General features: G+C 40.7%; 1 protein-coding gene across 15 annotated transcripts in view; it reads right to left on the bottom strand.

Annotated features, from left to right (window-relative positions):
- USP22 (ubiquitin specific peptidase 22) overlaps positions 1–26,187 on the bottom strand; it is a 134,967-nt gene that overhangs the window by 84,313 nt on the left and 24,467 nt on the right. For 6 of the 15 annotated variants that reach the window (XM_084818376.1, XM_084818377.1, XM_084818378.1 and 3 more), the window contains 6 exons: positions 16,748–16,880; positions 15,925–15,997; positions 6,805–7,001; positions 5,185–5,298; positions 4,633–4,677; positions 251–352 (listed from right to left, as the gene is read on the bottom strand). In XM_084818376.1, the coding sequence (XP_084674502.1) occupies positions 251–352; positions 4,633–4,677; positions 5,185–5,298; positions 6,805–7,001; positions 15,925–15,997; positions 16,748–16,880 (664 nt within the window). The remainder of the gene's footprint in view (positions 1–250; positions 353–4,632; positions 4,678–5,184; positions 5,299–6,804; positions 7,002–15,924; positions 15,998–16,747; positions 16,881–26,187) is intronic. The other 9 variants (XM_084818389.1, XM_084818388.1, XM_084818382.1 and 6 more) reach the window with 3 other exon arrangements.

The following is a 26,187-nucleotide window of genomic DNA, read 5'->3' as shown; positions in this document are numbered from 1 at the left end:
TCATTACATCTCCAGACGTTAGTGCCGGTAGCAATATCTTGCCCCTTAGAATTAGTGTAAATAGTGCCCAGGTCTCTGCTTTGGAGTCTTCCAATGGTGATTCACTATCTTCAGTATTTTGAGAGAGGAGAGGACTGAAGTCAAACAGCAGTCCCATGGGACAAGTCAAAAAATAATACATAGGTCATCATGAAGCAGGGATACTGCAGACTATTGTGGAATAGTGTGGAAAATGCAGAATCTCGCTTACCTATGGTACAGTTTGTAGTTATTTTTCTCCGCTTGGGGTTGTGTCGAAGCAGCTCTAACTCTCGTTTGGTTGGCTCCCATGTTGAATACTTCTCCCCAATACCTGAGTAATTAAAAGAAATATACATATATATTTCAGGAGGCTGCTTGCTAAAGAGCTACAAGAACACTTTGCAGTGTAAACTGCACCATCCATTAAGTTGGATTCCCTATACATATCACCCCAACAGTTGGCTTGCTTTTATCTACAGTTCAGAAAGGCAGCAATTGACCTTCACAATATGTTCCCATAAACATGTGCTAAAAGCACACAAAAGCAGCTACTTGTATAGAATTCCTCCCGGTCTCCAAGTAACAGTTCTCCTTCCACGCCCCACCCCCAACAATGGGTAAAAAACCCCTTCAGTTAAAAGCACAACAGCAGATCGCCATTCATGAGGGAATTTGTTTCAGGCGTCCACCATTCTCTTTGGGTTCAGAAAGGTCATACTGCCAGCACAGCCATGTCTTGAAACTAAATAGGCAGGCTGAGATACTGCCCCACTGTGCTGAGATCTATTCAATAAAATATATTAACAAATAGCAAACCAAAACAGAAATCCAACTTACTGGACAGATAACACCTATTTAAGAGATTCAATGCAGAATCAGATGGATAACAGTGATACCAAATTATATATTTCCTGAATCAGACATTTCAAGATATACTACTGTAAAATCCCTTAAAGCTGTTGATGCAGATGGGCGCATAGGAAATGTAGGTCAGGACCCAAAGAACCATAAACTGGTTCTGTGAGCACAAGGCAGCTTTAGACTTGTCTTTCTTAGAGAAGGGTCCCCTATGTATGGCAAAATAGTATTTTGAAACTGAGCAGAGTTTCAAAGGCCATTTTGGTGATTAGCGATTCAAAGAAAAAGAAGTCAAAGATACCACTGGGCTAGTGCAAACCCCTTGAGTGAGTCTAAGCAGCTCTTTGAATCCAGGCTATAGGCTTAAGCTGTACACTCCTGAAAGATAGTTACATGCACTGATTTTAATGTGTTAGGTTGTTATCTGCCAAAAAGAACAAAAAAAATGCCACTCTTATCTTAAAGAGTGATAGCTGAACATTTGTCATCCAAACAAAACAACAATGCCTGGGAGTGTGGAAGAAGCTCACAGTTCAAAGACAGGGAAGAGCTGGGCCACCAGAAAAGATGTTAGCAAAACAGATTAGATGCAGGAATCAGATGCATCTAGATTTTCAGTCTTAAATACTAACAGTGCATTTGGGCAACCATTTGGGTATTACAAAAAGCACTATTGTAAAACTGAGATTTAAATTACATTGAAGTTCAACTTGTTCTGCATGGAATGCACACTGTTCAAAGTAGCGGCACAGAAAGTAAGTGATCAAGCATATGTATTATGCCAAAAAAAGAGAGTAAAGCGACCAGTGAGTATGGCTAGAAGGACACGCATATTGTGCATAGTATTCACTGTGTAATAGTTTTTGATCTTTCTGTTCAAAAAGTGCTCATTAAATGTTACTCACCCAACATGTTTTCTTACCCCAATAACTTGTTCTGTTTTTAATATTTTTAACTGGTGCTCTGCTTCAGGTACCATTTTTATGGCAGGAAATATGGCAAAAACAAAAAAGCCTAAGGACACATCCTATGCATGTTTAGACAGAAAACAACTCCCAGCATTCCCCAACCAAATATGCATAGGATTGTGCCCTATTTAAGTGACCTTCCAACAGTGGATGGTTCACCATCTTAGATTCAACAAAACAAGAGACCCCACCAACAGAAAGTAGAACAATTCCTCTTGGCCATTTTCTATTCTCCTAACATAGTCCCCTAACAACTGAAGGGGGAAAATACCTTCCAGGAAAATAAAGGGAAAACCAATTTGCATTAAATATTGGATTAAACAGCTATAGTGCTTTGAATACAACATACAGTCTGCATTTGCAATGATGAATGAGGCACCATTACAAAGACACACGTACTACGAAACTGCTTCGCTGAAAGCTTCTTTTGGGTGTCTTCAGCAAAGGTTTTAAAATTACCCTTCAGTATCCACTATATCTAACACAGGAGCTCATCTACACCCACAAACTACTACTGCTTTAAATGATGGAAAGCCTTATGATCCTAACATTGCTATGCTGCAGCTGGCACGAAGTTGTTGACAGTATAGTCTGTCAATGGGGTTGAATTAAGGGGGTCTCAAGACAAAAAGTATAAATAAATATCCAACATGCACAGTAAGCATGTATTAGACATTAGACATCAAGCTGAATATGCATACATGTTTGTGCGGAATAGCTCCTAGATACTTAACAGAAACAAGATTCAACTGCTCCATAGGAAAGGAGGCGATCCAATTGTCTAATAAGTAGCAATAACGAACACACACAGTTAAGTATGTTGACAAATATTTAGAGCAAAACAGCTTAGACACTTATCATCTAGACTCTCTTTAGTGAGGAAGAAAATTACGTTTTTGTTCAATTTTGGAATGTAAGCCAACTGTAAAGGCTTAGAATGTCTCAATATCCTTAGAAAACATGCAAAGCAAACCATGGTACCACTCTCAAATATTTGGGAAGGTTGATGCCAATATTTCATCAGATGTTTAGTTGCCCTTTCAACATTGTCTGTCAAGGGATAAAATAATTATACAGAAACCTAATTCTCTCTATATTAACATAATGAAAATAGTACAAATTAACGAGAGTCACAGACACAACCAGACTGGGAATGACCAGACTGGCAGAATACAAATGTACAGAATTTCTAGGGAATTTAACTATGTACAGCTAGAAGTTTTTTTCTACGTACAAAGTAAGAAAAAACTCAGCTCTCTGAACAGATAACTGCCATTTGCGACTTTTGCCAGTTGCTCTCTTTCAGTCTAATTTACTTCATAAAATTGTGAGGATTAGAAAGGGTAATCACCCTCCTGTCCCTTCATGAGCTCTGGGTAGAAAGGGTGGGATTCAAGTGTGATGAAGTGGTTTTCCATCTCATAATAAATTGTTGGAGCTTTTTTAGGGGAGGGACCAAGCTCAGTGGCAGTGCGCATGCTTGGCATTCAGAAGGTCCTGGGTTCAATCCTATTCTTGGCATCTCCAGTTAAAAAGGATCAAGTAGCAAGGCAAGAAAACTCTACCCAAGACCACTGGAGAGCTGCCGCTAGAGTAGCCAATACTGGGTTATACAGAAAAATAGTCCAACGTGGTATAAAGCAGCTTCCTATGCTCCTCTCTCCTTAATTACTATAACAACCCTTGAGTTAAGTCAGTGTTGTCCTCGTATTGCAGGTAGGGTGGCTGAAGCTGAAAGACAGCAGCTTGACTAAACCTACCAAGTCAGTTCATAGCAGAGCTGAGCCGGGGACTCCCCAACTCTCACTTTTGACCACTATACTATGAGAACATTCTCCATGCTCATGGGCTTCAATTCTCATTTTAAAAATACTACTAGAAGAGCTGTCTTGTAGCCAGTTATTAATACAGATTAAATTGGGTTGGTGTTCCCGGATAAATTAATTCTACCATCACTGGCAGAATATTCCAAACTTTTATCTCCTGTTTGCAAGGGGGGGGGGGGAGATTCAAGGAGGACATGATAAAACTCCAAACATTAACATTACATGATATCCCAAACATACTTCAATTGTATGCAAGTCACACAGACTTCAATGGTACTTGAATGCATATTTAACACTAGACCTGCAATCCCAGACTTCAAGTCCACAACTTATATTAAAATCCAGTGCAGCTGTTTTGCTCTTTCAAGTTAATTACCTCTTAGATCAAAGACAAGCACATTTTAACATGTTAAGAGGTTATTCAATTGCCAAACAAAACACAAGGTTTAAAAATACTTTCTCAATATTTGCAGTCAGCTATTCTCCTGCACGTTTCCCTTGAAATGGTTTTGCATAAAACATGTTATGCCATCATTTTGTTGTACCAAAATCCATCTCTCCCTTTCCTCTGACTGAACTACTTCAAAAAGAAGGTGTCAAAACAGTTGTGTTGGGGATGAGAAATGATCCATCTTGCAACAAGAGAAGGTTGCAATAGTGCTGTATACTTTATTGTTAAGGTTCTTTAAAAATGCCTCAAGGTGGTCAAAATAATATCTAATCTTTTGCATTCCTCCAGATTTTGGAATAGCTCAGCCATGGAAAAGTCATGCAAATGCTTATCAATTCCTGACGTCCGATACATATTCTCTATAAAAGGAAAACAATATATATATATATATATATACATACACATATATAAAAGTGGCATTGTAAGTCACGATTTTTGTCTAAAAATGGCAGATAATCAGCAAAGGGACGCTTGTTAGTGAAATGTGTTGCCAGCTGACACTTCTTACCTGTCATTGTACACTGGTAGTGAGAAACCATTGTTGGGGTGAAGGCTAAAAAAGAAAAAATTAGGGAAAGCAAACTGAATAATAAAACAAATGTGTGTACATATACTTGTGTGTTAATATTTACAGATATACATACTGTATGTGTAAACAAAGAGCGTGTGCTTATAAAGCTGTCACATTCTAAGAGATAACTGCACAGGGAAAAGGTGGCATTTCATAAGAACGGTACAGATTTCTTGTCTACTATGCTCAAACAGATAGATTTGCTCTCATCATTAACTTTGCACAGCCATAAGGAGTGAGTCATTTCATTGAAAGTAATTTTTAAAACTTAGTTGGGCTATGATTTAGTGAGCTCAGCATATTAAGCAGCCTAGCCAGTCCCTGAAGAGAAGTAATTTCTACATTCGTATTTCCCACAACTTGAATTTGTGCCCCAAAGAAAGGTCAATGTTCCTCTTATTAGTTTCTACCTTGAAGGGTGGGAGGGCCAGGTATGACTAAGAACGAAAGTGAGCATTCTTTCAGGCAGATACTTAAAGAAAACCAAACCTTGTAGCTTCCAAGCTTTCCGTTGTTCTTCTTTGGCAATTTGTTCCATATCTTTGTCGTATATGTAATCTTGACACATAAAGCAGTATATACCCCCATACAAAAGGTCTATGGCTGCAGAAATAGAAGGTGGGGGGGGAAAGAGAAAAAAGACACAAAAATGTAAAATATTAAAATACAGATTTTGATAATAGTCTCTCTTTATCAAGGGAAGGGAAGCTAAAATACCACAGTAAACTATATTACATGATAAATTTTAAGCCAGCTACCTTTCTACTGCCAAGCATCTCAGACAAATTAAGCAAACAGAATTTTAAAAATTTCTCAGTTTTTCTCATTAGTTAAAATGTATTTATTGCCATGGACTCTTAAAGTTGAACTCAAGATGACCAACACCATACAAATTCTTCCTATCCAGATTCAAATACAGGCAGGCCTCTAATAAGAACAAAGATACAGAAAATAAAAACAGGTTGCAAACGGAAAATACATTTAATTAATGTTACAGAAAATTGAAATAAGATGTTCACTTATAGCAAGCTGCATCAAAGCCAGGCTAATGACAAAATGTTTTTTGTCCTTGCTTTGGCTGTGAGGTCAGTGTGGGGAAAAACTATATTCCAAAGACAACCAAAGTAAATTCCTCCTAAGCTGTACATCTGCATATTCCTCTAAATATTCTGATGTCCCTCAACAACATAAATATAGGCCTCACACAGCATGTAAGATCTACAACTAACAACATAGATAAGTTTGTTGAACAAAGCAGAATGCACAGCCCACCACCTACCACTCTAGAAATGCCAACTGGCCATTGAAGGCTTGGTAAAGAGCCCATAATAAATAAAAATAAGGATGCTAACCAAAATGGTCTGATTAAGTCTGGTACAACCAGGCAATAAAACACAATTTTGCAGATACACTCGCTGTGGGGCTGCTTTTGAAGGCAGTTCAGAAGCTCTATTGCCTGTTGACAGGAACAGGCCACAGAAAGCATAGAACACCTATTTCAAGGCATCTGTACCAGCTACCAAATAGTTTCCAGACCCAATTCAAGGTTCTGGTCCCGTTTCTTATCTTTAACGTTACTAATGGCCTGGGCTTGGTATCTCTTAGGGGAGCAGCTTTTCTCATGTATATCCTATATCCTAGCACCCAAATACCCACAGCAACTGAGGTCTTGCTTCACATTCCCTCATGTACTGAAAATGAGAACTGCGAAGGTGTGGAGCAGGGCTCTGTCAACTGTGGCACCCACCCTGTGGAATTAGTCTCTTCTCTTCCCTACCCCCAGGAGATGCATCAGACCACGTTACTTTATTAATTTTGTTACAGGATTATTTTTTAAAAGAAAAGCCTTTTAAAATATGTTACTGTCTTGAGCCCTCCAAGATTTCAGCTTCTGCTGTTTTAGTTAAAGTCATGAGCCATTGTTTTATGAATTGTTGAGTATTTTTCCACAGAAAAGCTACTCATACATTTTATAAAAAGACAGGCACATGGAGTAACATGCACAAACCTGAATAACCCTTATAAGGAAGGCAATCTGAGCATACCATAAGGGAAAATGTAATAGCCATCTTTATAGACCGTGCAGCGTAACTGCCACATGTCACTTACCCCTTTTGCACCCTCCGCCTATGTGTTGCTTCTGCTCCATGTGTGACAAGCTACAAGTCAAGGAATTTTTTTCCCCTGGATCACTATTTGCATTCATGGCCTCCACCTCCACCAGATATGTATGCATGGGGAAACTTGTATACAGTACTTCATGTGTGCGCATATCTGTTTCTGCAAGCCTGAACAGGCTGTAACATCTAGGGGACAGATACAGAGAAAGGCTGTGCCATTTCTAAAAATCTGAATTGACTACACTAGACTATCTCAAATTCCAACCAGCAAAACTATCACACCTCTTCACTTTTAAATGAAGGATTTGAAAACAAAAAACAAAAACTGTTATAACTCTATCATCTAGAAACAAAAAGTGATTAAATGCATGTTATGCTTCAGTTCTCTGTAGATTTTCATTTTGTGTAGAAATATGGGGTGGGGGGGCAGAGAGATTGGGCTCACGCTTGCTGGCCCTGATCTCCATACATTCAAGGTCTTGTCCGCACTTGAGACAAGTAGGATGGTGCCACTCATGTGTAGGGTGGTGCTAGTAGGCACAATCCAACCCCCCCACACACACATGCACACTTGCATTTCTACGTAAGAGCAGTATCTGCACAGGGCTTCTGTGTATGTCAATCTTGTTTGCAGTCCAAGGAATTTGGAATCTCAGTTTTCATTTAGCAAGCTGAATTTCTTGATCTCCAGAACATGCTAAGTGCTTGGAAGCTAGAACAGGCCTGAGCAAAGATATCTTCTGTGCATTGAAGTGGTCTGTTCACACAGCTTACAACCATGCAGCTGCCACTCTTACTATAGTCATGAGCCAAATAGGGGAACAACACGCATGCCTCAAAACAAAACAGTTCCATACTGCTTGGCTTAAATGTAAATGCAAATTGAAAAACAAGCAAAATGCAGCTTTGCAGGAAAGTGAAACAGCTCATTCTATGCTAAAGAATGGGGGGGGGGATCCACAGAACACAAAAATTAGAAGAACACAAAAATTGAAGATGGATAATTTCAGAGTTAACCCAATGTTTAAAAGCTACTGTAGACAAGCCCTCCTTTAGTGTACTTGAGTGAACGTCAAAATCTATGGTGTGTATTCTTACAAAGAATTGATCCAATCTTGTTAAAGAGCTGGCTTTGCATCTTCCAACACTCTTATTTGTTGCAGAAAATGTCTTCTCATACGGGAAAGGGGAGTTTCCAAACTTGCCCTCTAAAGATGTACTGAAATCCTAATAAAGCTAAACTGGCCTCTCAACAATGAAGACACAGGATAACTACGTTATTTTAAACAGATCTAGTATACATAAGCCCCCTTCAACTTTAAGCTTCGGACTTTGTAAGATACACGAAAAAGGTCATCTTGCATAACTTCTACATCCTAATTTGGCTAAAACAGGTGCTCTACCCACACAAAAAACAACCAAGTTTCAAACTCTTCATGGGTAAAGGTGGCTGCCATGGTTCTATCTCATTTTACAGGTAAATACTTTATTCTCCGGCTGATATTGGAACAATTGATGAGACAAAAACAAAAATCTAATTCACACACAATGGAAGTATTTGCAAAAGTAGGCAACCTACATCATAAACTTGGTGGACCTTTTAATGCAAGGATTGCAGGAATTGAGACCTAGTTGGTACTAATTTGATTTTCATTTGAAGACACTTAAGCTGAAGTAACTGCACCCTACAAGAACGGCGTTCTTCTCGTTGTGTTTGAAAACTCACCATGAGATAGGATTATAGTAGAACAAGAGCTATAAATAACTCATTTCCTTTTGTATCTCCAGGTATAGCCATTCTGGGGACTGGAGGACTTCATGTATGCAAAGAACGAGAGCAGTATCTGACAATGACTTAAATTAGATTTCCCAAGGTAAGTTTTGAGACAGGCTGTTCCAACAGAGCAATAACCTGTGAAAGCCAGAGACCTTTCATAAGCTTTACCTTTAAGATAAGACTTATTTTTTAAGAAGTACCTCTTCGTGCATTCCAAGTGTGGATAGCTGTTGCATCTAAACATTAGGATATGCAAATTACATCAGAAGGTCAGATGCATACTAAAGTCAAAGATTAATATAGTAACTAATCCACATACTAACTTCCTTATTCCTACAGTTCTTGCTATAATCAGAATATATAGTTGGGGGTGATGTTTTAAAACGATGTCGCATAGAACGTGGCACTTGCTTATATAACAGTTACATACAAGTTAACTGTTGCTATAGCAATAGGGTGGGTGGATAGATGTCAGGAGCCTTACAAAGCGATATCTGAATGTTATATTTTAAAATAAAGCCTCATATATATTAATGAAGTGTTTACTGCAGCCCTTAGTATATATGCTAGTCTGCAACTCTGCTGTAAATTAAAGCAATCTTTGTAATTACAGGTTAAATTAAAAACAACAGCATTGTCAGTTATCACAACGTCCCCCCACAAAGTCCCAAGTACACAAATGTTGTTCTTGGAGATTTGGAGAGAATTTGGATATTTATGGCTTTCATTTTATTATAATCTTATCCCATGAAGAGTTTGCACAAGATGAGAAGGGCAAAAATGGCTGTTACTGTAACTTAAGTGCATTCCATTGTGAAAGGAATTCATAATGAATTCAGTTCACATAATCAATCCATGAAAAGGTCTACCTGGTTTATAATCAATGTTTGCTAACTTTGCCAAATACTTCCAGAGTGACTGTACCCAATTGCGCTTATGGATGATGGGTCCATAGCCTGCATCTAGCCTTAGTACCTTTTAATCTAGCAGTGCATGTGGACAAGACAGCTTCATTAATAGACATCCTAGAAGCAACCACTGAGATAGTATCTCAAAATATCTAGGCTTGATGCTCAGAATGCCCCTTGGCAAGCTTATCAATGACAACCTGCTTCTGCAGCCTACCTTTTGCACTTTCCCTTTCTCATCATCTCCCACCTACCAACTTGTACCTGAGCAGCTATTGCTGACATTTATTTGCCAGGATTGGCAGCACATATTGCCCCATGCTTCAGTTCCTCATCTAGAAATACAGCCGTGTCATCTTCGGCATGTCTCCCTCATACATGATAATATCTAAGTTAAACTTTTCAGGCATAAGAGGCAGAGGTATGGCTTTTCAAAACAGCCTCCTGCAGATTTTTATAAGGCTTAGGTGTATTCATTCTATTGTTAGTGCAATATGAGTTCCTGTGGTGGAATATATGGAAGCCAAGAATGCAGATAAATAGGCCCCATATACTGTGGATGTGATCCCCTACAGCAGGGTAGGCAACTAGGTGGCTTCCAGATGTTTTGGACTACAACTCCTATAAGGCTGAGCTAGCATGGCCAATGGTCAGTGATTATGGGAGGTGTCATCAAAAACATCTGGAGGGCACCAGGCTGCCTACCCCTGCCCTACATAATTATCCTTTTCTCCTTCATGTTCAACTGTGTCACCTACCCTTTCACTGATAGTAGCAAAGGGCAAGCTGATTTGTGGCATTTATACTGCATCCTTCTCCCAAGAAACTCTGAATGGAGTTTCCCCCCCACAATCACTCCGTGAAGCAGGTTAGGTGGAGAAACTGTGACTATCCAGCGAGTTTCATAGTTGAGCAGAGATGTGAGCCTGTGTTTCCTACATCCAGATCTAGCCACTGTACTGTACTGGCTTTCCAACAGAGCCAGTGGTACCGTGATGGGGCATCTGACCTTCGTTTAATGTCAGACAGTCAGAGAGGAAATGTTGTCTAAATAGGGATAAAGTAGCCTCAGGATTTAAGCCTCTGCTGTTGACAAGTCTGAAGAGTTCTGCCAGAAGGCAAGGAAGTTAACAAGACAGTTTGTCCTGGACAATATTGATGGCAGACATAACCAGTGTGGTTAAGACATAACTTTGCACGCTGTGAACTCCCATCATCTTCGCTCTCTTTTTTTAATCCCTCCAGCAGCAATGTGAAGACTGGGATTGGGAGTGCACCTGTATGGCCAGGGTAGTCATCTAGAGAAAGCAGGAATTTGAATTTTCTGCCACCCTTTGGGTAGGCTGGAACACAGCAAGCATTTTCCAGACCTCAACGATGGTGGGGCAAAAGCTTCCATGACAGATTAAGTTTGGGCTACATTTGGTTTAAAATAATCCCCGGGCCACACCTCTATCACAGAGATCAGGAGGTATCACATGGTTGAATGGTTAGCTAAGTTCTTCTGTTCATCACATCTAATAATGGAAGAGCAAAGGGGCAATTCAGTGGTATTGAATAGAGGAGTCAGAGGAGTGTGAAAGCTGGTTGTGACTTATACCCACTGCATGGTAGGGATGTATGAAAGTCACTCACCTTTTGACGAAATGTGATTCGAGGTGGGGGGGGAGGCGCTCCGTCCCTCCCCCTCCCGAATCCTGGCCGGGGGGGGGAGGCGCTCCGTCCCTCCCCCTCCCGAATCCTGGCCAGCCAGGTGTGCAAATGGCGGCGGCCGTAGCCACCGCCGTTTGCATCCCTGCAGTCAGCCGTGATAGGCTACGTAAAGATTCGCCGCCAGGAGGATTCGCCCAAGGTAAGTCCCATCCCGGGATGGGGGGGGCAGACCATTTCGCCACCGATTTCGGGGGGCTGAATGTGCTGGCATTCGGCCTCCCCGAGATTCGTGGCGAAATTCTCTGACATCCTTACTGCATGGCAAGGTGGCAGTTCCTCTAAGTGCAGAACCTCTGCTCGCCCCACACCAGGCTTTACCTATATACCTTCAGGTTCAAATGATGACATCACCAGGTTACTCCTCAACCTGATTTCTGAATTCTTTTGCTTTTCTTTAAATATTTATATCCCACTTACTACCCCTACAAGAAAACTATAAGCCACTTTAAAGCCAACCCAGCTGTCAATCAAAACAAACAAGAAACAACAACAACAGAAAGATCTTAAGCCAACCTATGAAAGACAGTAAGTGAGAAGGCCCAGCCAGGCATCTTTAGGCAAGGAGTTTCATAAGAAGAGCATGACTACTAAGAAGGGTTTGCTTCTGTCTTCTCAGGCCAGTCAGGTAGCTACAAAGGGATCTGGAGAATGGTATTCCTTGGTGACTGAGAGTCCACAGGTCCACATATGGGAGCAGGGGTTCCTACAAATTCCTTAGTGTCAATACACTGTTTATTGGGGCCAAAGGACTCTGCTTCAGTCAAAGCCACCTCCGTCAAAGAGAGCAATACAAACCTGATAAAGCCCTATAGCAAGTGATAATCTTAATCTTTAAAGCCCTAAACAGCTTGGGACCAGGTTATTTGAACAATCGCTATCACCCATATAATCCAGCCTGTATGCTAGGAGGTCTTTCTTGAGTGCCTGCCGTTATGATTGGTTGGGTTGGCATGAACAAGAGAAAGAACTTTATCTGTGGTGGTCATAGAACTGTGGAACTTCCTTCCTATTGATGTGTCTTGCCCCACCTGTACAGGGTTTAGTCAAGCTTTGAAGATCTTCCCCTTCAATGCTGTCTTTAGCAGAGAACGTAATTAGCATGTACTACAAAGCATCTTCTCAAAATAGTCTGTATGTTTGCTAATGTAGCTATTATATCCGTGTATCTTCCCCTGAACTTGTTTGTATATTGCTGTGTGAGGCTATAAACTATCTGAGAAGTGGCAGGTGGCTGCAGTGAAGGACATCTTTTCAGTTCCATCTGACATTCATTCCTTTTTGGGAAACAAGGATTTTGCCTCAACCATCTATGCCTTAGTCAATTCAAGGATTTACTACTGGAATGTGGTCCAGCATGCCAAAGCCTACAAAACCAGTCTCAAGCTCAAAGGTGACTGCTGCTGCGACACACTGTGATCTTATTATACACCTTGAAGCCTGCAGCTTCAGATACTTTTTAAAAACAGGAGCCATATTGAATTGATCTAGGGACAGAGGGATCAACCACATTGGATCCTTCTATGAACATACTCCCATACTAGCAGCTGCATTGGCAAATGGCTCTAACCTCTCCCTCCCCAGAATGAAATAGCAATAGACGCTCTGGCACAGCTCTTTCCAGTCTCATCTTATAGACACAGAAGTGAACTGAGGTACATCTGTATGTCCAGAGAATGGCTTTTACTGGGTGGATCAAATAAATAAATAACTGGGGAGAACTCTTATAGATCCTCTGATGCAGTTCGCACTAGGCAAGGAAGTTCTTGGAGCTCTGACTATGTGTCAAGCTTTGGAGAAAAGTAGCTGAGGTGCACAATACTGAAGAAGGAGGCTGCCCTTGAGATCAAGGGCTATACTGGGGATGGATAGAAAGGCTTTGGGAGATGATTTCACCCCTGGGCCTCCAGTTGCCAGTACATGAAAAGACTTCAGTTTGCTGCTAAAGCTACACAATTTGGTGTTTGGAGCTTCAGTTTCTTCTTATCTCCATGGAGACCGATGATAGCTCAGCAAAAGTCACTAAGTGCTTCAAAAATAAATTCTGTTCATTCTGAGATGCTCATGCACTTAACCAGGGCTGCTGGAGGGGGTGGGTTGGGGGTGTGTATGGAATTATCAAATGGCTTTCCCCATGAAAACAGCAACAGGTGCAGCCCCAGATCACTGATCTGAGAATATTTTCATCTGGCACTTTAGGCAAACACAGATTAAAATGTTTGTTTCTCCATCCTCTGCAACAGGATCTTTTAGCATAAGCCATAAGACTTATACTCACAGATTTGTATTTCAATTTTCCACAATAAGGATCCCCAAGATAGCTTATATCAAGTACTTAAACAAAATATCTTAACCCACTGGAGAGAGAGCGCAGGGCAAGTGACAATGATGGTCCCCCAATCCCCTTGTTATTTCCGATCTGTGATCAGAGATACGGCAATTCCTCTCCCTGCCTCCTCACAAAGGCCCCGATAGCCTCCAGAGTTGGGCTTAGGGAGGGCCAACAGAGGGAGCTCAAGCCTCCACAGACCAGACTAGGCTTGCAGGCTGGAGGTTGCCCTCCCCTGCACTAGATGATAGTTGCAGGGGGTGGGGCTTCCACTGGGCTGCAGATCTAAGCACAGTCCCCCGCCCCGCCCCCCAATGCTGCAATCTTCCCCCACAACAGGAGCTCCAAGTCTGGGGGGAAGAAGGCAACAGTCCTTGTTAGGGATGTATGAGAAATTTTCTTGTTTTTTATCAGTTTGCACTGTCTAGACTGAACACAGACTCAAATGCAATCTGTAGCTGAAGTCTGTACATTTCCGAGCTTGCAGTATGATTTGAAGACCCCCAAAATGCATGTGTACATTTGAAAAATGCACACAAATATGCTTTAACCAATGGGAGAAGAATGCATATATTTCAAAGACACATACATTTGGAAAAATACGCAGATTATCATGCGAAAAGAAAAAAAACAAAGCTCGCAATCTGATACAGGCTTGAGTTGGAATGAGCTTCGGAATGGAATCGGGGAACAATTTTTAAAAACATTCCTTTAGTATATTTAGAAAAACTGTAGATGGCAAGTATCATCTTAGAATGATGCCAGCTTTAAAAAAAGAAGAAGAAAAAAGTTGTATCATGAGGGCAACTGTGGCTGTAGTGGTTAAAATGCTGGGTTTTGATGTGAGGAAACTAGCACTGTCGTCCGATCAAAGAAAACACAAAATCATCAAATGAGTTTTAATCCATTTTAAATTTATACACATTTTCATATGACTGAAACAAGAATTTTGAAGAAGTAGTCTTTGTTTTTTAGATGTTAAATATGCTGCAGCAGGCACCACCTTAGAAAAAGCATTCTTTCCTGTTTGAGAGTGAAGTGGGAATGCCTCTTTTCACTGTATACCAAGATTAGAAAAAATGACCCACCCTAAGAATAGATTTTTTAAAAAGCAGAGTGATACCCCACAAAAACCTCACAGTACTTTAAAAAAGATGAACTAAAAACCATGTACCATCTTGATGGCTATTGGTTATTTGTATTATGTATATTAGCTTGTGAATGACACTGATGATTTAAATAGTTTTGAATATTTAATAAAAATAAAGCTACCCTAGTTCCTGCAAATGACAAAACTCCATAGCTGATCAAGAGAAACACATACACCTTTAACAATTCTAGCCCTTCCACTATGGTCTCATTGTGCCAAACCTCATGCTATTTTTTTAAGTCATTACAAGTTTTCTTCAGTTGAAATATATGAAGCTCCCTCATACCAAGTTGATTGGCAGTGGCTCTTTAGCAGTCTCAAACAGACCCCTAAAGGGGGATCATTGTGCTACGGCCCCAGTTAATTTGAGCACAACAACACTATCTTGAGAACACCTTAGCCAGTGCCCAGTACCCTTCCACTCTGTATTTTCATTGTGGGGATGAACCAGAATGAAAGGTCCTAATATGGACACAGACTGGAGCCAAATTGTGTTAACTGCACCATATAAAAGTTTGCATGAATTGGCCGTGTGCTGCTCCACACTATCCTCCTAAGCACTGAAATAGCAGCTTTCAATGATGCTTCACTTATGTAATCCAAAGAGATTGTTGGCATGTCCAACTTACATTCTTATTATAATTGTAACTCAGAATAAAAATGCACGAAAGATAGAAATGATGTTAGATTCATGTGCAATATTCTTTTAAGAAGCTGCTTATTAAGTAGTGACCCCATTTTTTATTTTATCAATACACTACAATAAACTGTCTCAGAAGCTCATAGAGTCTGTCTGTGTGAAGATGTAATGTGGGCAAGTGTCCTTGAAAGACACTCATCCGCTACCACCCAGCATCAAGTTTGTTGTAGGCTGTGTGCTCAGTTCATGTGCAGCTCATCATGGAGACTGCATGAACTAAGGGCATACTCTGAAATACTCTGCAGAATCTTCTGCAAGGGAGTTGTGGCACAAGCAGCTTGAGATTTTAAAAAGTTTTTTTTTTTAAGTGAACATTGCTTTAAAGCTTTCTAAGGAATGTTTAACTGGATACAGAGTGCATGCAAGCATGCACAAAGTGTGGGCAAAATGTTTGACTCTACAGATAGACAATTCAAGCTTCTTGGCTCCAGTTAAGCCTTCTCAAGATGTATAACAAGAGTAGGAGGGACTATATGTAATAATTCTTTAAAGAATAGGACATTTGCATAGACATTGATAAGAGAAGATGACATACTGTTTGCTGAATCCTACCAGGCTGAGCATCTGACAAGTCTGGGAAGGTGAGGCAGTAGATGGAAAGTTTATAACTAACGAAGTAAATACATGACAGTCAAAATCCATTTTTAAGAACTCAAAACACCTACAAGGAGGTTCTATATCCAAATGTCTAGCTCAAACAAAATATAGCAGTGTTAAAAATATCTAGATCATACATGCATTAATACAGGCCTATTTAGGAGCCTCTCTAGGTGAATTCAAAACATGTTTACCTCTTTATGAGTAGAAGGGATGTGAGCATTTTAAAAAAGGACAGTTTTCCAGGATAAATCAGCACAGACCATTTGGCTTCAGGCAGGAAATTGCCATTTAATAAATGTCAAAATTCCATTCAGGATCCAGTGGAATTAAGAAATGACATTTGCTGTCAAAATGAAGAGACCAGCTCTCCAACTGTAATCCTCGGGTACACCAACATTTTCCATGATTTCTTATGGGCTTTGCAACATTGTAAAAGGGAGAACGTAAAAGTCCAAAAGAACAAACACCGCTCTTTTTCCCACTTCAACTAGAAAGCAGACAGTTATGTACTGTGCTATTTTGCCCATCCTTGGGTTATATAGTAACTTAGGCTCAATTAATTATGACCATGATTATAGGGTAACTTTGGACTATAAGATTACTAGAAAAACTGAATGAATTATATGAAGTTTCCTTTATAGCCAAAAGAGACAAGCTGTCTGGGTTCATCTGATCTAAATGCAATATTTTCCACGTTGTAAAACTCAGGCAATAGAAAACAAGCAGCGTTATTGTAAGAGTCTAGGAAGATTACTTACCTAAGTTGTGTCGCTTTGCCTTTGCGTGCTCGTGGATGTGTTTCTTTGTAAAACAGCCAAAGAAGACACAGTACAGGCAAGAATGAAGCCTGTTCAGATGGGCACCACACATATGACAGATGCACGACTTTGCCTGAAATATAAGAATAAGGTTCTTATAAACAGCAAATACTGTATCATATAAATTAATCCACCCTGGTTAGGTTTGTGAATTCTAACATAGGTAAGAGACATTTATTTATACCTTCCAATATTAAAATGAGCCAGACTGTGAGCTAGAACTAAATTTTCTAATCAATAGGGACGTAGAGGCAGCAACTCTGCATGTTTCCCACCAATACAACACATTTCCAAACCCATACAGGGGCAAATACAAAATGATACTATCAGTAGAGTTAACAACAATCATAAAGTACCACAACACCCGTTACATGACTGCTTTGCTGGCCAATCAGCTCTTTTTGGTTAACAGCCAATCTGAAAGATATTACAGAGATATTCCACTATCTAGTGTTAATGTATAGAAGAAAAATACTGCCCACAGTATCAAGATGAAAGCCAGTCCTGTCTAGGAAAGCTAGACAAATATGCCCAAGGTTATGTTATATGTGTAGTCTTCAGTTAATAAGCTATGGGCTTTCTATACTCCACTGGAATGCCAAATTCAGCTGAGATACCTCCAGTTATTAAAATTAATCCAAACCCTGAGTAAATGTGAATTTTGATATACAAAAAAGTCAAAAGTACCTCTCTATATAAACACAGCATTATTTCTGAAATCTTAGTCTAAAAACCAATACAGAATATTATGCCCTTTACTGTCAGGGACACATACAGAGGAACAATTTCTATGGCAAACAACAATGCTGACCTAGAAACCGAAGAGAATATTTTTATGTCCACATATTAATTTCAATATTGCAATTAAAACAAGCAGGAAACAAACAGCAAGGTAGAGATTAAGAGCTCAATCTTTTGAATTTGCTTTTGAATGTTTTGGGGGATGGCCATGAAGGGAGCATGGATGTACTATTTACTGCAAGATTCTCTTGGTTGCGGCAAAAACACTCTGGCCTCGCTACTGAAAAGTAGCATCGACTTGTTAGAATAATACTCTCTTGCAGACTGAATTCTTATTATAAGGTTTAAGGAAAGATAAGACACACTTTCTGCACATTGTAATATGGTAATTTTTTAAAAAAGGACACAAACCCTCATCATATGCTGGACAATGCAACATGTGCTCTTATTTATTTTCAGGCTAGTGAAACGTCAATTATAATGAACAGGTATGCGTGGAGAGGGAGGAATGGAGGTTGTGTACAGGAACACATTATACCCACATACACATGCAGTTTGTCTATGGAAGCTGGGTCTGTGCTTTCAGAGGAAAAGAGTGTTTTTTACCCCCACTGTCCCAAGGTAGAGTTCTTTTTCTTCTTCTCCATAAGTGAATGGCTGCTACAGGATAGATATGGGGACATCACAGGGAGTGGAGACTAAATGTGTCCCCTGTATTTGTGACCCTGAGTCTGGGGTGAATGTGTCACAGCCTATTTAGTTAGCCCAACAGAACTGAGACAGTTCCCATTTGTGAGCCCTTTCCCCAGGTTCCATATCTTGGTGTAATGCTAGAGTGTTGGGAACCAGGTGTCACATTTCCTTGGCCCCCTCCTTCCTCATGCATACACACACAAGAAGTGAGGCTTCAGACTCACACCTTTAATTCTCTACCAGTCAAGTTCATTACAGATGCAAATCCTTGAAGACTCTCAGGCTACAAAGGAATACAACTGCTTCGTACATCAGGTCACACCTCGCACTCTCCTCCTTCTCCTGGGTTCTCACAGAGGAGGGAAAGGGTGGGGGGAGCTTCAGGCCTAGCCATTTGTGTGTTAGTATCCTGAGAAGCACACCTATCCATATCTGAACTCGCTTGGGAAGATGCCTCCCCCGGTTCTGGCTGTTCACATTCTGAGTCTGAACTGCTAACTATCTCCATATGCTCAGAATCAATCCTGACACCAGGTTTCTTTTTTAATAACCTGTTATTTTATGGTGTATATCTAATCTACTGACAGCCTTTGTGCCCCACCTCTCATTCTATTTGCCAGGGTTTGTACAGAAGTCAAATAGTACTGATTTAAATGTACACTCTGGGCTGGACAGTCTTATTTTAGAAGGTTATTGCATGTTAAAGTCAAATGTGAGATTTACTATTTAAGCAATTTTAAATCAAAATTCAACTAGCATTTCATACAGTCCAAGTTTCCAAAGAAAAAAAACCCAATTCAGATATGAAAACAGATCAAATTACAAGCCCAAGGACACACATCTACTTTATGGATTATTTTTAAACATGGATAAAACCCCAACAATTACCTACTTGCATATGTTACAGATTGTTTTGTAGTAGCATGGACTAAAATATGAGCAAACTCTCTGATGAAGAGCACTGCTATGATGGCAATAGCTCTAAGAATTGGCAGTTTAGCTTCTTATGCAATTGCACGTGATACCATGAATTAGAAGAAAAGGGCTGAAAAGTTTGATTGTATTATTCTAAAAACGATTCCTTCGTTAGAGGCACTCATAAAAGGCTAGTAGTAGAAAGTGCCTTCATGTTACTCTCATCAGTCTCCAAAACTAGGTAAGCAAAGAAGTATAAGAACAGGAAAAGTGTAGATGTAGACATGAAGTAGTGTTTTTCCAAAGAAAATGTTAGTGGAGACTATCTCTTGGGCATGCTGAGTAGGGAAAAAGCCTATTGTCAATAGCGTTCGCTTGATAAGTTCGAAAGCTCAACATCATTCCATGGCATCACAGCAGATTGGCCAACAGCAATTGAGGGGCTGACAGCCTAGTAGATAGGCAATTGACATTTGGCTATATATGCCTTGCAAGTATTTACCAGCCTGTACATCTACATGTCAGAAAGCAGCTTGAATTGTCAGTCATACAAGCTACTCACGCAAAAGACAGCAGGTAGCATGCCGTCTGAAGAAGTGAGAAGCCTGCTCCAGCTGCTGAGCACCCACAGGTACCGAATACATGAAGAGGCTTCGAAGAATGTGCCGGCCAGCCCTGCCCAATAAATGCAGATGCATGTGTGCATGCCTTCAGCTGACATGCACTTTGAAGGAGGCTCAACAAGCATACAGATGTATGTGCGTAAGAACCACTCCATGGGGGCTGGAACCCTGATCAATCAAGGTTTCCTGGGCCTGAAGAGGGAGCTCCTCAGACAGATGCCAACTGCATGTCAGCTGGAGGTATGGCCGACACACATGTCGATCTCTAGCTGCAAGGTGTTCTCTGAAGCTTCTTCATGTATTGGTTACCAAATGCTTGAACAGCGCTAAAAACTGTACTTGTTCTGATCAATAAAAAAAATTACCCTGAAACCAAAGACTGTAAGTTTAACATTTACTTATTACTAGAGAAAGAATGAGTTCACTTCTGTGTTAAAACCCTAACACACATTTAAATTAAAAGACCTACTGAAAACAGGTAGCTTCTGGGCAAACAGGGTGTTAAGACACATGTGCAACAGAAGTATATCATCTGAATAACACTACTATTCTTTTTAAAAAATCACAACTGATAAAAAAGCTCAAAAAAGTAGGAAGAAGTCAGACAGAAGGGACCTGGCAATGACAAGGTGGCTTGTGGATCATGAGCTAGGAGTGTTAAAAATATATAGCTAGCTGCTAATTCTGACATTTAACATTGCGACTCACAAAACTGAGGATTCAAAGGAAAGGCTGCGAGTCTGTAACATTCTATGTAGAATCCTGAACATGCCCAGGTGTCAACAAACACCAGTGCTGCTTAACTACCCAGAGGATGGCATATAATCAAAATACTGTTCAGGATATTTAAAACACACCAACTAGATAGCATTGGTTGCATTACTGTATTAGGGCATTAGGCCCTGCTTCATTTCTCGTGGGAATTCCCTGGATTAGCCAAGGGTGCTTCAAGTGGTGTGGGAAGAGGGGATTGGGTAAGAGGAAAGTTAGTCAAAGGAAACAGCCTTCACCAGATCATCACAGTTCTTCTAACCCATGTTAAAACGTGGTAGAACTGCAGTGTAATCCTATGCATATGTACTTTGAAATAAGTCTCACTGAGTTCAGTGGGACTTACCTTGGAGTAAGTGTGCTTGGGATTGCAGCCTGAAGAGTGTTTTAAAAATCAATTTAAAAGCTACTTTCAAAATATAACAATGACACAAACAAATGTATTCTGGAATAAACTCTCAGACTATAGTCTACTTCATCAGATGCATGGAGAATTTCAGGTTTATATACATATGGTTGAAGGGGAGGGGGAAGAATGGTAAACAGTGAGGTCTGAAGGAGATTTAAGGCAAAAAGTGACAATCATATTATTAACATTGGTCATTCACAATGCAGTTGTTGCTGTTAACACAAAACACCCTGGCACTAGGCAAGTGAATTAACAAATGTAGCGTGATAAAAGTTCTTTCACCCAACTGAAGCTTCTGATGATAGAATTAAACTGAAGCTTCTGATGATAGAATTAAAGTTCTGAACAACTTTTGCCCAGTCTCAAATCTGCCATTTTTGGGCAAAGTGATTGAGCGGGTGGTGGCGATGTAGTTGAAGGCACACTTGGAAGAAACTGATTATCTAGACCCAATTCAGTCGGGCTTCAGGCTTGGGCATGGGACAGAAACGGCCTTGGTCGCCTTGGTGGATGATATGAGGAGCACTCTGGATAGGGATGAATGCTCCTTCCTTGTTCTCCTCGACCTCTCAGTGGCTTTTGATACCGTTGACCACGGTATCGTCCTGGACCGCCTGGAGGGGTTGGGCATTGGAGACACCATACTGTGGTGGTTCCAGTCCTTCCTCTCCGACAGGTACCAGGTATCTTCACATAGATGTTAAATAGCATCGGGGAGAGGAGGTTTCGGACCCGTGGCCACTCACTTGTGGGGTGCCACAAGGTTCCATCCTCTCCCCGATGCTATTTAACATCTATGTGAAGCCGCTAGGGGCTATCATCCGGAGGTTTGGGGTGCGGTGTCATCAATATGTGGATGACACGCAGCTCTACGTCTCGTTCAAATCTTCACCAAGGTTGGCTGTTGAATCCCTGTCCAAATTCTGGAGACGGTGAGTGGTTGGATGGGGAGGAATAAGCTGAAACCTGACAAGACCGAGGTACTTTTGGTGGGAGACAAGAGGAGGCTGGGGGATGGTGACCTGGTGTTGAAGGGGGTACGGCTACCCTTGAAAGACCAGGTCCGCAGCCTGGGGGTCATTTTGGACTCCCAGCTGTCCATGGAGGCTCAGGTGTCAGCTGTGAGTCAGACAGCGCTGTATCAACTCCATCTGATACGGCGGCTGCGCCCCTTCCTTCCCGACCATCTGCTCCCATCGGTAGTACATGCCCTGGTCTCCTCTCGTTTAGACTATTGTAATGTGCTCTATGTGGGGTTACCCTTGAAGACAGTTTGGAAGCTGCAGCTGGTACAGAACGCAGCGGCTTCCCTGATTAAAGGCAGCCGCCGCCGAGATCACATCACTCCAGTGCTGAAGGAGTTGCACTGGTTACCAGTTGTTTTCCGGGCCAAATTCAAGGTGTTGGTTTTGACCTTTAAAACTCTATATGGCTCCAGCCTATCTTAAGGAGCACCTCCAACAACACCAGACAGGCCGCTTCACAAGATCAGCCTTGGATGGCCTTCTCTCTGTCCCATCAGCCAGGACAGCTAGACTGGTGAGAACGAGAGAGAGGGCCTTTTCTGTGGTGGGCCCCACTCCGTGGAACTCCCTCCCTAGGGAACTCCTCCATGCCCCCTCTTTAATGAGCTTCCGCCGTGCATTAAAAATGTGGTTGTTCAGGCAGGCATTTGGGGTGGGTTAGGGTATTTTAGAAAACGTTTTTACTGTAGAATTTTATTGTTTTAAACTGTTTTATTAGATATGCTGTACATCGCTCAGAGTGGCTGGGTGACCAGATAGATGGGCGATTAATAAATTTAATAATAAATAAATAAATAATCTATTGATGAATTCTATCTCACTCTCTCACTCTAATCGCCTTTTGAAGTTCCTTTGCTCCACAATTGTCACTTTAAGGTCAATAACAGAGCATCCTGGGAGGGTGAAGTGTTCAGGAATTGTTTTTTGAATATTGCCATTTCTGATGTCAGATTTGTGTCCATTTATTTTTTTCCTGTAGAGAGACTGAGTTGTTTACTTCTCCTTCATTCAGAGAGTTGAAGTAAAGTCATATGCATTTTTTCTATGTAACCCTTGCCTTAACTTTAAAACCTCCACAGATAGGATAGCATACGCTGTAGTATGCAACACATGTAGCCTTAGGTAATCCTTGAATTTAGAAAGAAATTCCTTTGTCTACCTAAAATCTCAGCTGCAAAAACAAGGCATAAAAACATTAAGTCAGTATACATCATGGCTTTCTCAGCAGACTTTTCAAAGCATTTAGGTTTCCCAATCTACTTTCAGGTAACAAATTGTATTTTGAAACAATAGACAGCTGCCCAACCTAAGAAATAACAGGCCACATAGCAAGGGTACAAGCACAGGAATTAAATCCTGCAACAAACCAAGATGCCAACTCTGTACCCATATCTACGCTGAATACACAATTCCTGGACCTAATAACGTCACCCACAACATTAGGGGTTTGTTCACTTGTTCATCTTCTAATGTGATGTATGCCATCTTATGTCAGCCATGCCCTTTTGCATTCTACATAGGGCAAACAGGCCACTTCTTCACACATATTTACTATGTGGTAAAAAACAAACAAACCACCATACAACCACAAGAATATCAGGGAAATAATGGCAGGGGGAGTTTGTTAAGAGGATTTCTACACCGCAATATACATTGCCAATACTTATGACTGCCCCGATCTGAAATTCTATTCATGTTGAGCAAAACCACAGAAGCTGAATGCAGAATTCAATGTTCTGCCACAGAATACCATCTTTCACCTAATGGGAGGGAAGTGAATGAGAGCAAATTTCTGTTTTTTATGGCTTGAAAAACATGAGCAACATCTGGCATCTCTCAGAAGCCAGGTCAGGATCAGGTGCAGTAGATTTCCAGTGGTGTGCCTTCCCTGCCTCTCCCTATGAATAGTAAAAGCAGAATTATGCAAGCCTGCTTCAAGTTGGCATAACTTACAGCAGTACTGGAAATCAGTTTTTCTTGGTGCAGATTTTTTTTTTTAAATTAAGAGTGTAGAATACATGAAGTACCACTAACATGTGAATTAAAGAGCTAGAAAAGTTTAGGCATAATAACAAAAACAAGACAAACAAGCTAACATGCAACTGAAGACCATTATCCTACAGGGGCTGCTGGCTCTTTTCATGTATGGTTTCAAGATATGCTACCAGAAGAATCCAGCACCTTTTGACAACACGAGCTGGAAACATCTTTGCTTTGTGGTGAAGATACTGAAAAACAGATGGACCTAAGGTAGGATTTGCTACATTTGCCAAGATGAGACGTTCTGTTAAGAGGGTTTTCCAATTCTGTATTGAACTTCAGTTCTACAGCACTAAGCTTTTCTAAAAATGTTACCAAAATATAAAAGCAAAAGACATACAGAGAAAACACAGTTCATGCCTATGTTCCTAGCACTAAATATAACCTACAACTGCTAAGATACAGGCACAGAGTGGGGTAAACTACAGAGAAGTGGGAGATTAATTTGAAATACCGGTTTTCATCAACACAAATGCATCAGATTTACCTCAGAGGAGCAATCAGTCATCTTCAACAGAGGCTCAAATTTCACAATTAGCTCTCAATGATGGAAAAATTTCTCCAGTGCATTAAGAACTGCAAACACTTTGTTTCAAAGGTTCAATAAACCATTCCTCTAGGAATGACATGGGCTTAACAACCCTTGACACTGTGTGAACATATATTTAAAAATACCTAAACAGCTGAAACCCTGTACTCCAAAGGAAACTCGAGGAAGATGGAAAATTGTTTCAGATTGCAAATCCCTCTCCTTTCAGAACCTTGTGCAATACACACCATGTGTGTGTGTGTGTGTGTGTATATATATATATATACACACACACACACACACACACACACATACTCACACACATATATTTCAGTGTGCTGGTTTTATCCGTTTCCTGCAATGCACCACTGCAGTAGCCAATTTCACATGAGAACAAGATGATTGCCAATACTGCAGTAGTGTGTTCTAAGATAGAGTATAAAAATCTATTACTTTACCTCATCATTCCCCTGTGTCAGCAAATCGTGAAAATGTTTTTAAACATCCTATTAGGTAATGCATTGATCTAATCTTCAGGGACACGTGACTTGAGAAGTAATGAAGCAGACACACTAAGCAGCCTTGACTACCTGACACTGTGCAGGGTGTTTTATTCAATGTTGCCCACAATGCCAGGATGTTATTTGCAAGGCAAGATCACACACTGAATGAAAATCTTATTATACCTAGGGACAGGGTGGAAAAGGAAGGTACACTCTTGGGAAACTTGCCATGCCGCTTTGAAGGAAATACTCCAAGCAGCATCTTTTTGCAACAAGAGAAGCTTAAGGGACATGTAGATCAAAGCTTCAGAAACTCACTGCATCTTATTCAGGCAAGCAGAAACTTCAGTCCTGTTTAAGCACTGTAAGCTGTCCATAGGAAATGTGAACTTAATTAGCCCACATCAAAGTCAGTGCAATTCTGCTAGCAGGCAAGATAGCTACAATATAGATCCTCTACAGAATGATTTATTTATGCAAGACAAAAAAGAGGGAATGTCAACTTCCTTCCTATTTGTTTCTTTTTTTTAAAAAGAGGCTATCCTGTGCCATGTAGGTTAGACTAAGGTCACTAGTATTTAGAGGAAATGGTCTCCCAATTTTCTAGTTCTTAAACAGCGTCAAGCTTCACACAATTCTGACTCTGTCTGTCTGGCTCTGTGTATGCGGAGATAGATAGATGATGGACAGCGCGTTTCGGACAACTTCACTGCCATTATGGTAAAGAAAAGCAAGATACTAGCTCAACTGACACATATAATTGTTTACATTGCTGCAGCATCGGCGAGCTAGAGAATGTCCAACTTGGACAGCTTTAAAAAGGGATCAGAAAAATTCATGGAGGATAAGGTTATCAATGACTACTAGGCATGATGGCTATATTGCCTCCATTATCAGAAGCAGTATGCCTCTGTGTACCACTTGCTGGGGAACATGACCAGGATGGTCCTATTGCTTCCATATCCTGCTTGTGGACTTCCCATAGGCACCTGGTTGGCCGCTGTGGGAACCAAATGCTGGACTCAATAGGCCTTTGGGCTGATCCAGCAGAGATTTTATTTATTTATTTACAACATTTATATACCGGTCCACATCTAAACAGATTCCAGAGTGTTGAACAATAACAGATTA

The sequence above is a fragment of the Heloderma suspectum genome, chromosome 12 (assembly GCF_057233095.1).
Source record: "Heloderma suspectum isolate Gila_16-S chromosome 12, 16-S_ref, whole genome shotgun sequence".
NCBI lineage: Eukaryota > Metazoa > Chordata > Lepidosauria > Squamata > Helodermatidae > Heloderma > Heloderma suspectum.
Note: the sequence above shows the minus strand (reverse complement) of the source record. Positions and strands in the feature narration are given on the sequence as shown.